Source organism: Terrapene carolina, unplaced genomic scaffold (assembly GCF_002925995.2).
Source record: "Terrapene carolina triunguis isolate 2854851 unplaced genomic scaffold, T_m_triunguis-2.0 Scaffold30, whole genome shotgun sequence".
Classification (NCBI taxonomy): Eukaryota; Metazoa; Chordata; order Testudines; family Emydidae; genus Terrapene; species Terrapene triunguis.
Window position 1 is genome coordinate 3,358,267 of NW_020664381.1, and position 12,165 is coordinate 3,370,431.

Genomic DNA, 12,165 nt, shown 5'->3' on the forward strand with positions numbered 1-12,165 from the left:
GAAATCCTGTCTGAGAGTGTTGAGAGAGTGTTATTCACTAATATCCTTAAGGGAAAAAAAAGCTCTATTAAGCATTTACAGATACAGTCACTGAGCCTAAACAAACTAATGAAATCCCACTATGTGTCACAAAGGGGACAAAAGGAATAGAAATAATATAAGAAAAGGCCTCAAAAGTTGCTGAAAGGAAAGGCCTCAAAAGTTGCTGAAAGGAAAGGAGTAGAGCCAAGAAAGCAACATCCTGCACCTCCTCTCTGAACTCCAGTGGTGCCCCTCTGCACAAACATCGTACTCCATGTTTATTTGGTTGGGACCTCACATTTATTTGCTTGCTTTTTATGTGTGGGAGGAGGTCATGTCAAGCCAAAAAGGATGCAGAGCTGGACACCAGGACTGGGGAAAGGGACAGTTGCTCTATAGGGCCTTACCCCCTGACTATCCAGTGGAAGTTGCAGTATCACCCATTCAGCATCCTTTAGCCCCCTCAAGATAGGGCAGAAGTAGAGTGTGGGCAGGGAACCAATAGAAGAACAGCTCATGAATAAGCTATGCTATATCGGGGCAGTGGTGAAGTGGGAGGGAACACATGATTTCCAGGGAGCTCTGTAAGAGTGTCAGGCTGACACTCCATGCACTTCACTGAACCCACAAGTCACTGTCTCTGCAGAGAATAGTTAGGAAACTCTATGCAGTTCACCAAGCAGAGTTTTCTTAATAAGTTTTCCCTCCCTGTAGGTGTCCCCTTTCACAGAGACAATCAGGCCCTCTATTTTCTCTTCAGGACTTAAATCTCCTAAATCTATTAATTCAAAAGAGAATCTCAAATGATTTGAAGAGTGGTAGAATTTAGGGCACTTGTGAAATGTCCTGAAGGAAGAATGTCTGCAATTTTATGAAAATGTCAAATGACTTCTCACCCCACAGTACTGCTCCTCATTGAAGATCTGTGGAGGGAGGGGGATTCCATTTTGTGGCTTCTTTTCACCTGGGACGTTCTCTCTCATCCATTTCCTGTTGTCCTCATCACCAGCTATGTCCATTTGCTTAAAGTCAATCTTGTTGGCCTCTAAGAAGCCCACTACTTCTTGCTGTTTCTTCTTAATCTAGTTAAAAGAGGAGGAAAAAACAAGAATTGTTATTTTCATGTAAGCTAAAAATATAGACTTGTTATATTAAGAACCAATGCAGCTATATCAAACTGGATGCTTCATCCAATATAGAACAGCTACCTTTAAGCTAGTCTTTACTTATGAAATTTTATTCTGCCAAGAATCTTTTCTTTTGGGCCTGCCCCTTAACACTTAGGCCAGAGGTACAATTAAGGATGCTTGATGAAAAAGGTTTCCTTAGTTCCTGTATTGGAAACTTTTCCCACTCCATCTGCACTTTGCGGTTTTACAGGAACATCAAGAGGCGTTGTATACACAATGTTAGGACATAACTTCCATTTGTGTATCAGATAAAATTTCAACATGTCACTTGTACATTTTGATTCTAATGTTCTGAGCAATTGGAACCCAATCCTGCAGCATATGCCATTAGTTCGCAGCTATAATTCTGATGTTGATTATTTTCTGTTCGTTTGGTGAGAGACCTGCACTATTAAGGGACTAATGGCATGAGTTTGAGCTTAAGCACCATGCATGCTTCCTCACAGAGTTGTGCTAATCACACGCACCTAATCTGTGACCAGCAACATCGGTGTTCCAGACCTGGGTTTCTCTTACTGCCACTTATGCTAAACCATGTGGTAATTTAATGACATATCAAAATGGTTACTAGAATGATTCCCACCAAGGTAATTTTTGCTTGTGACTCAGATGATTTGAAAGCGGATTTGCAGAAGTGAAACATTTGAACACTGAAACCCACAATGACACCTAGCCAATGTAATTCAGATTTTAGCAATGAGACAGGAAATAAGCCTGCAAATTAATCTACTACTGTGTGTCTATAATCTAATCAGCCTGAAAAGCTGGAAAAGAAGAAGATGGTCAGAACATTTTATTAAAGGACTCATTTTCATTAGTGTTATTGTTAAAACTAATAATGAAAACCCCTCTGTGCTTACTTCTACAAAGACAGAAATAAAATCACAATGTGTAGAATTTTGGGACAAAAACTTAGCTTTGCAAAAAGGGCTAAAACAGACAACTTGGGATGGAAACACTAATACAACGTGTTTAAAACATGCAAGTGAATATGCAATTGATCAGTCTAAGGCCATGTCTACACCCCAACCCCCAGGGGCCCGACTGCTGAGGAGAGAAGCTGAGGGAGCCGGAATTGTGCCAGGCGGAAGAGGGGAGCGAAATTTAAGCGTAGACACATCCACAGTTAGATCAATGAAAGCTGCCTTGCATCAACCTAACCGTGTAGTGTAGACCAGGTCTAAGAGGTTGTTTGGTTTTGTTTTTAAAAGGGAATTGTTTTTAAAAAGGCCATTTAACTGCACAGTTCTTTTAAGGAAACTTTCTGATGACAGGGTTGCCTTGGGCACTCATAAGGGCATCACATCAGAAGAAATTAACAGGAGAACATCTGTATAAATCATACACAAAATAGACATTCAAACAATACTAATGTTTATACCTAATGCTACTAAAGCCAGTAAACAGCGTGTTGACAGCTCTAATTCCAGCATTAGCCCATCTCATTGTGCACAGGAATTTAAGCACATATGGTACACAGGGCGCAACATCACCTAGTGCTCCAAGAGCTGTGGGAGGAGGAACGACAGTTGAACTGCAACCCAGCATTGCCTAGTTTATGGCTTTAAGTATTAGACATGGGTAAGCAAGGTTTGTCTAATTTCAGACTCACATAGATATAGTGGGATAGAACATTCAGCTCAAACAATATTAGGACAGAGTGTAAAACAAATACAGAGACTTTTAAAAAAGGAAACGTGGGCGGGGGGGGGACTTCAACATTTATTATTTTTTAATCTCTGGTGATTCTTAAGCCAGTGTTGTACTTAGTGGGGAGTCTGACTCATGATTTTTGAATGCCTGGGGCTGTCAATACTATATTATGCATTATTTATTTACAGATAGTTGTAAAAGGAGTGACTCACATTAATGTTATCTCAGGTCAGCGGCAGCTTCAGATTTTAAAAAGTATCAGTAAAAAAGTCTATTGTAATGTGTTCAAAACAGTTCTGAATAAAAACCTTGGCCTGTGTTTTAGTATCAATACATGAGACTGAAAGCATATAAAGTATCATAACAGCTTATACTGTATTGATGAACAAAATATGGAAATCAGGAAATAGGAGTTCTGTTCTCATCTCTGCCCCAGACCTGCTATCTATTGTTTGCATTTCAGTAACATTAGACACCCCAATCAGGGCCCCCATTGTGCTAGGCATTGGGTACTTAGATAAAGTAACAGTTCCTGCCCATGTAACCTTTAACAGCTCTGTGCCTCAGCTGTAAAATCATTAAGGCCCTACTTGAACCCAGGATGATCTTCAAATAATTGCGGCTGAATTGAGGACAAGACATGGAAAAATCACGGAAAAGTAATAATGGACTTTTATTAATAGCAGCAATTTGGAAAAGCCAGAGTTGACCTATTTTTTAAAAAAAAAAAAATCTGGAACGATATAAACTCTTAAGTATTATATTATGCCTGCTAATTTTTTTGCTAACCAGACATTTTGCTGCAACTATATTACATTTTTTTTTTAAGTGACTGGTACAACGTAAAATTCAAAAGACTAAATGTCTTAACACAACTGCTGTAGAAACTGAGTCCAGTCACTTTAGCCTTTTATATTTTACAGGCATTGAATGTTAGTGCAGTACAGGCGAGTCGCATCATACGCACATTTAACTTACGCGAATTCAACTATACGCACTCGGTAAAAAAAAGAAAAACAACAAGATACGTGTAAATAGTGCGGGCGATTCCACCCAATGAGCGCATGCCCCGGAATGAGCGTGAGATGGGAGACGTGAATCTTCTGTTCCCTCAGTCGGTCTCAGTTCCTGCGTGCCTCTCATAGTGTGAGCATCTCACCGCGCTGAGTGTGATTCTAGTGTTTAAAGATACGTATTTTTCATACAACATGGCCCCTAAACGCAAGCCAACTACTTCATCTGGTGCTCAACCGAAGAAACAGTGATCTGTTCCAACGCTGGAGGAAAAACTGGCTGTGTTGGACTTACTGAGAGATGGTATGTCGGTCTCCAACGTGGCGCGTAAGTATGGCTGCAACTAATCTAGCATCCGTGCCATCAAGATTCGAGAGAGAGAAATTCGTCAAGCCATGGCATCAAGTGCTCCAATAACTGCTAAGGTGACAAGCCAGGTGCGTGTTAAGACTTTAGTGAAGACTGAAAAGGCATTAAACTTATGGCTGGAAGACATGAACCGTAAACATGTGCCTATCGATGGCAATACGTTGCGAGAAAAGGCTCTTAGCCTCTACGCGCTGTTCAAACCTCCTGCTGAAGAGGGACAGCCTTCTGATGAGAAGGAATTCAAAGCCAGCCAAGGTTGGCTTAACAGTTTTAGGAACCGCTTCAACCTCAAAAATGTGCAGACTACTGGTGAAGCTGCATCTGCCAATGAAGAGGCAGCAAAAGCCTACCCCGAACAATTAAAGAAAATCATAGAAGAAAAGGGCTATCTTCTGGAACAAGTTTTTAATGCTGACGAAACTGGGCTCTTCTGGAAAAAAATGCCCAACCGCACTTATATTTCGAAATCAGAAAGACAAGCCCCTGGCTTCAAAGCAGCTAAAGACCGTGTGACTGTGTTGTTTTGTGGCAATGCGGCTGGGCATTTAATAAAGCTGGGCTTGCTCTACAGGGCTGCAAATCCCCGTGCCCTAAAAGGCAAGAACAAAAATCTCCTGCCTGTGTTCTGGCAATCAAATAAAAAGGCTTGGGTGACGGCAGCATTATTTCTGGATTGGTTCCACAAGTGTTTCATTCCGGAGGTCAAGCGGTATCTTGAAGAGAAAGGACTTGACTTTAAAGTGTTGCTGATCATAGACAATGCTCCTGGCCACCCTGCGGCACTCCGGTTTGCACATAATGACGTTGAAGTCGTCTTTCTCCCCCCCAATACCACCTCCATCCTCCAACCTCTCGACCAAGGAGTGATTAGCTGTTTCAAGGCCACGTACACCAGGTTTACGTTCTCATGGAGACGTAGCACTATAGATGCTGATCCCAATCTTAATGTGATGGAGTGTTGGAAGTCCTTCAACATTGCCGATTGCATCACTTATATTAAACAGGCAATGAATGCAATCAAGCCTGAAACAGTCAACGCATGTTGGCGAAACCTATGGAAAGAATGTGTGAATGATTTTAAGGGTTTCCCGACCATTGACAAAGAAGTGAAACGCATTGTTCAGGTGGCCAGGCAAGTGGGTGGTGATGGCTTCATCGACATCCTTGAGGAAGAAATTGATTAATTGAGAGCCATAGAGAAACATTGACTAACGAAGAGTTAGAGGAACTGATAAAATAGTCTACAGAAGACGAAGATGATGACGACAAACAGGAAGAGCCAGCAAGTTGGAATCTTCATAAATTTGCTGAAGTGTTCCAAGCAGCGAAACACTTGAATGATTTAATTTCTGAATAAGATCCCTCTATGTAACGAAGCCTCAAAATCACACGTAGTATTATGGACGATTTGAGACCGTATCAAGAAATGTTTGAGCAGCTCGAGACACAACAGCGACAGTTGCCGATCACCATGTTTTTCAAGGAAAAACAACCAGCAGCAGATGAGCCTTCACAATCAACTTCTCGAGCTGAATCAGAGCCAACCACTTCATCTACAACTCACTCTCCGTCACCCAAGTTCTCTGACACCTCTGTCTCCTGGATCGACATCAAGCCCTGACGACCCCCTGTAATTACTCCCGGTAATTAAAAATACAGTACTATATTATATACCGTACATTACTGTATACATTATACATATTACTGTACAGGGTTGTATACACAAAACCATGTACAGTATACTGTACTTATGGGCGATTTAAGGGATTTTCAAGAGTAATTTTGACTATCCGCGATTTTCGCTTTAAGTGCTGACTTTAGAACCTAACCCCCGCGTAAGATGCGACTCCACTGTACTAATTGGATACTCAAAATGTATGCAAAATTGTGGACTGAACAAAGTAGGCTAATTAAAATCAAAATTGCAGAGGAAGACAAATATTGCAGGATTCCCAATTTCTGCAATGTCACGAATGAAGTAGGGCTTTAGTGATAACACTTATCTCTGTGGTAAGGCTTACTTCAGCAGTGACTGTGGAATTAGTTGAGTCCTGAGATGATATTTTGCAACTCTACTGCACCTATTATTTTGAGTGCCAGTAGTAAGTGCCAAAATACAGTAATAAATGCTGCTCACACATAGCATGGCCTTTTTCTTGTCATCTGTACAGATTAAGGTAAACAATCCCCCTCCATCACCAGTGCAAGCCTGACTCCACCCCTTTCCCACTCTTGCATCTCAGTAGGGACGGGGAATGGATAGTCATTGATGGAACAACAGCTCCTTTCCTCCAATCCCTTGAAGGGGATTGGACTGTGAGTTGTTCAACTGTTGGGTCCCTGCTGTCCTCCTCTCCATTCAGGAGGGGAAAGGGGTATGAGATGGGGGCTTGGTGAGTTAGAAAGTGGGAGATGGGGATGTGGGGTGGAAAGAAGAAGAATACATTAAGGGGGATATGATGAAATCATCATGCTCTGTTCAGACACTGCTCTTCCATGCACTCAAAGAGTGAAATTTATGTCCTTGTGGAGGGCCCATACAAGGCGCTCATGTACATTACTGAAATCTCCCTCACCCTTGTGTGGGTGAGTGGATGGTGCAGATAAATCAGCCATACAGGGTGCATTCTCTGTGCCAGAGGTGGCCTCCATGAAAGCTCTGTATAGATCAATCTGAAGGAGAACCTGAGGTGGGGCCCACAGGATCAGATCTCAAGCATAGCTCCCAAAAGTCCCAGGTTTCATAGGACTGTCCCACTTTGACCCCCCAGACTGCCTGCCCCAGTTGAAGTGACTTCTGGTTCATGGGGCTGGCTCCCTATTCTGGGCACTGTGACCTACCCCCGGTGCACAGGGTCGCAGCATCACTATTTTGGTCCAGCTCCCCTCACAGGTGGGCAGCTGGCCCACATTTGAGTGAGTGGTGCTTCTGCATCCCAGCCACCAGTGGTAGTTTCACCTGTTGTGGAGTAAAATATTTTCATCTATATCCCTGGCATCCAAAGTTTACCCACTGATCAACTGTCCATAGGTGTCCAGCAGCAGCAGAGAGTATCTGGTCAGCAAGTTTATAGCAGCATTAAAGCTGGCAAATAAAGTTGATGCAATTCTCTGATCTGACGCTATAAAAACAATCTGTTCCTGATGAGCTGACAGAGAATTATTTATGTTTATTACATTGCTGCTTCTGTTGTGGCTCAGCATGGTAAGAGGTGCTATCCTGTTTCTCTGTTTGCAATATGAGCTCAAGCCTACACATGGCCAAATTCACCCACCCCCGTCCCTCCCAGATACTAGTACTCTGGCATGTATTTCAAAGTAAAAGAATACAGTTATTCTGTAATTCAGTCACAATCCTGCTGAACGGATGAGTTTTTGTAAAACTGAAGTCTAAGGGCTCAATACTTCAAATACACAGGCCTTCACTTGTCCTCAGCTGGCTAGGTGCCTGCTATGTGACCTCTCTTTCCTCTCCCCTCCTCCACAACCACGCACTAGATGGCTATATACACTATCCAATCCAAACATTAACACACACAATTTTTATCAGGGTCAGCAAGAATTAAAAACCTGAATATGTTGTTTACATTTTATGAAATACATTTTATGAAAGCAGGTTCTCTCAGGCAGAAGCGACTCTGTCCCACTCCCCGGACAACTGCCAGGGAGAGGGGCCGGCTAACCGTGCAAGGGGGAGGCACAAAGAGAGAAGGACAGAGAGCTCTCCCTTCCCCCCACAGGTAATGTGGGGCAGGGAGAGTGCTGTGGCCCTGGGCTGGGCACAGGGTGGGAGGGGTTACTGGGCAGGGGATACACATGGGTCAGTCACGTATCCTCCCCTTTAGCTTGTGCCCCCCCAGTATGGGGAGGCACTAGTCATCTATGCCTGGTGGGCTGCCCCCACCCCCTCAGCTCCCCATTCCCCATTGGGAATGAGAAGAAGCAGCCCGGGGCAGAGCAGGGTCCAGATGCCCTGACTCACCGCTCCCCCATCCCGCCAGGAGCTGGGCAGCCTTGTCAATTTCACAACTGAGCCATGAAATTGACAAGACAGCCAATGGTCCCAACCCAGCGCGGTGGGGGAAGCCCCCCCGGGCTTCTTTCCCTGATTCCCAGCTGAGAGCAGGGTCCAGCCAACCAGATCTCCAGGGTAGCGGGGGAGGAGGGAAGCTGGGCTCTGGCTGCCTGACTTTCTTGTCAATTAGAGGGTTCCTGCTGTGAAATTGACAAGACAGCCAACAACCAATGTAAGTAACACAGTGTCTACAGACACTGTGTCACACCCACATAAGCCCTACAATGCTACACAAACAGGTGGCTGTGATGTTATCTAATATAATCATGCAAATCATTCCCACGTGGTGCCCAGGCACCAGCAATATTCAGAGCCCAGGGGCCCAGCTCCAACAATATTTGGGGCCGGGTGTCCCCCTGACCCCACCTGCTGCCCCCCCACACCTCCCCGGAGTGTCCCCCAGCCCCCTCTTGCTGCCTCCACGCACAGTCCCCAGAGCAGAGCGTCTCTGCCTCTTGCTCCATGCTGCCTCCCTGCAGCAACTGCTGTCTCAGGGTCCTAGTGCCCCCCATCTCTACTGCCAGGGCAGACTGACTCTGAGCCTGCCCTTCCACCTCAGACCCTTCCCTTTTCCGACAGGACCCTCCACCAGCACAGGGCCCTCCCGCCCCCACCCGCAGTCACCGCTCCTGCCCCATGCTGGGCAAGGAGGCAGCCCCATCCCTCACCCCCAGTGAGGCTACAGTCAGGGGCAACAGCAGGGGAGGAGGCGCACACAGCACCCCCCGGCACCCACCACGGGGGAGGCGATAGAGATTCCTGGACCTGAGAGAAGTCCTAGGAGCACATGCAGTGACAGTAGTGGGGGTGAGTGTGCTGCTGGGGGGGGACACAGGAAAGGGGGGCTCCTCCCCCAGAGCTTGTGCTGCCAGCAGGGAAAGGGCTGGGGGGGGGGGCGAGTCCTCCTCTCTGACCCCTGTCCCGGAGCAGCCTGCCTGCTCCCCAAACTCATCCCTAGCCCTGCCCCACCCCAAAGCCTACACCCCCAGCCAGAGCTTTCACCCCCCCACCACACCCTCAACCCTCTACCCTAGCCCTGAGCCTCTCCAACACCACAAACCCCTCATCTCCAGCCCCAGCCAGAGACCTCATCCCCTTGCACTCCAACCCTCTGCCCCAGCCCTGAGCCTCTCTAACACCCTAAACCCCCCAGCCCCAGACAGAGCCCTCACCCCCCACACACACTCCTACTCTTGCCCTGAGCCCCTCCCACACCCCAAACCCCTCATCTACAGCCACAGTCCTCCCCCCACAGCCCTCACCCCTGCACCCCCTCTCATCCCCAAACTCCCTCCCAGAACCTGCACCCTAATCCCCTGCCCCAGCCTAGGGCCTGCATCCCAGGCCTCCTCCCCCACCCAAATTCCCTCCCAGAGCCTTGGGCAGGTGGGGGGTGGAGTTTGGGGAGGGGCAGAATTTGGGCAGGGGCGGGTTCTGGGCACCACCAAAATTTCTACAAACCTGCCACCCCTGAGCATTTGAAGTAACAGTAAATATCCAAACTGGAGGCTGCATCAGTAATACCAGTACAATTTAAATTCTGAATTGATAAAATTCACAGAAGGACAATACAAGACTGGTACAAAATAAGGCTTAAGTGGGACTTAAGTAATGTGTGTGCCTTGTGCTATCCCTCTGTATGAGATGTGTTTCATGATATATATATTTTAAAGTTTATTAAAAGGGCACATTCCATCCCTATTGTTCTCTAGTAATACTACAATAAGAACAATATATGACTTCTTAGAAAATCACTCAAGCAAAACATTTTGTTAAGGAGTAGTTAAAGTTGCAGGCTCATATCAATAGTCTGAGTGTATGTTACCGTTTGAGAACGGTGGTGTAAAAAAACGTGTGCACATAACACACCTGTCTAAGATTAAAAATCCAGGAAATGCAGAATTAAAGTTGTGCTTGTATAAAAATGTGTAAAAATGGTTCAACGAACAAACAAAAAAAGTCAACCAAAATGTGTTGGCATTTCACTAGCGTAATATTCATATACTGCTAACAACGACTGAAGATTGGGATCAATAAATGCAACATTTATAACGTCCATCTGGCATTGATCACCTTTCTTAGCAATGCTTAAACTGGTGCATCTGGATGATAAGCATATGTAATCCACTGCTCAGGGCATGTTATGTGTCCCTTTCATTTCAGTGCCTTATCCACAGAAGAAAGGAGTCTGCTACAGCTGCCAGCTAGGTGAATATAGCTCTGATTCAGGAAAGCACTGAAACGTGCAGTTTTAAGCATGAGTAGTCTCATTGACGGCAATGATTTAAGCATGTGCCTAAGTGTTTTTGGGAATTGGGGCCTTAGTCAAGAGGCTCATGCTTAAAAGTCTGCAGAGTGACTTCAATCATGCTTGCAGCCTTTCATTAAGGACAGCTGATTGGGAACAAAGATAGTCAGGTATGACTCTCCTTCAATGATCAAACATAAGAAAAGAGTAAATCTGTGCAAGGTAGATAGTAATTTATATAGCCATTTAAATAATCTGTGCTTGACTACAGATTAGCAACCCAACAGTATGTTCCTTATCGCTGTTCTCGTATCTTACATCTCATTTTTTTCATATAAAAACAAAAGGTTGGTAAAATGGGTCTAAAAAGTCTACAATAAAAGTGTTCCAAGCTGAAAAGCTCTGTGTTAAGCAAGGTTAGTAAGAGCTTTGTAATTTCTTTGTTATGATGCACTTTAGGTATTAGTGGGGGTTCTACTTAGTTGCCAGAGACAGTGACTTCCAGAGAACGGTGGCTTTTTCAGTACTTTTCAGCTCTTCCACTCTGGAAGTTTCTTAAGGAGATGGTGTCAGTGTAACTGTAGAGATGCAGTTGCAGTTACAGTTATGTGCATGCACTAGCCAGTTTGTTTACTGTGTCACCGTGATTGAGCGATTGCTAAAGCAGGGCTGCAATCTGAGCTCCTCTGGGAACTGGATATAAAAGGAAATCATCCTTTCCCAGTTCCCACCTCCCCTGGATTTCCAGCTCTCTCTTCTCTTCACATGCCCTTCACTTCAGCCAACATGTTGTGCTGACAACTACAGCAGCAAGGTTCAAAACTAAAAACCCCAGTATAGCCTTTCAAGAGACAAAAAAATAGAAGGCTGTGGGGGGAAGAGGATAACTGGGAACAAGTTTACTCTGCATAATTTTACTCTTCTCGCTTTGGTTCTGGCTTTTTCCTGGAAACAATATCCACTATGCAACAGCATTAAACCCTAGCAGAGTCACAAAGTATTTATCAAAAGTAAATATATATAATTTCTACTGCAAACAGCCTAGCTCAATATTTTTAGGGCAACAGAATAGCCTATTTTGTATACACCTATTGTATATATTATTTGCAAAGAGATTTCAGTCTATTAATTGAAATTATATTTAGACATCAATATATGAATTGCAATTAGAATTTAAATACACACAACCCATATTTATTAACTAGAATTCTCCATGTGTGGAGGCACTTGCAAGAATTAGCTATTAGACACAAGACTAGAGACATCTCACTGTTTCCCTCACATTCAGACCCAGGCTCACCTGGTAACTAGTACATACACATCCCATACTTAGACAGCAGTTAATTCACAAAATAACTGATCCTGGTGGAGAGAGGGTAGGGGTGAAACATACATAACATGAGTAACCTACCGCTGTAGACCCAGAGGATGTGGCTACAAAGACTTTGATCACCATTTTGACCGTTATAGAAGAGAACCACCAGAACAATCCTGTTATCTACAAGTCACCAGAGCCCTGAGAGTGAGCCTGACATGCAGCAGCTCCCAGGGCAGCCAGAATCCCTTCCCAAATGAATCTCCCCTCCACATCAATC

General features: G+C 44.7%; 1 protein-coding gene across 1 annotated transcript in view; it reads right to left on the minus strand.

Annotated features, from left to right (window-relative positions):
• Positions 1-12,165, minus strand: part of LOC112117099 (SH3 domain-binding glutamic acid-rich protein-like) — a 43,646-nt gene extending 31,481 nt beyond the window's left edge. Inside the window, exons 1-2 of the mRNA XM_029911401.1 lie at positions 11,982-12,165; positions 918-1,103 (exon numbers count right to left, since the gene is read on the minus strand). Of these exons, the coding sequence (XP_029767261.1) occupies positions 918-1,103; positions 11,982-12,026 (231 nt within the window). The 5' untranslated portion in view covers positions 12,027-12,165. The remainder of the gene's footprint in view (positions 1-917; positions 1,104-11,981) is intronic.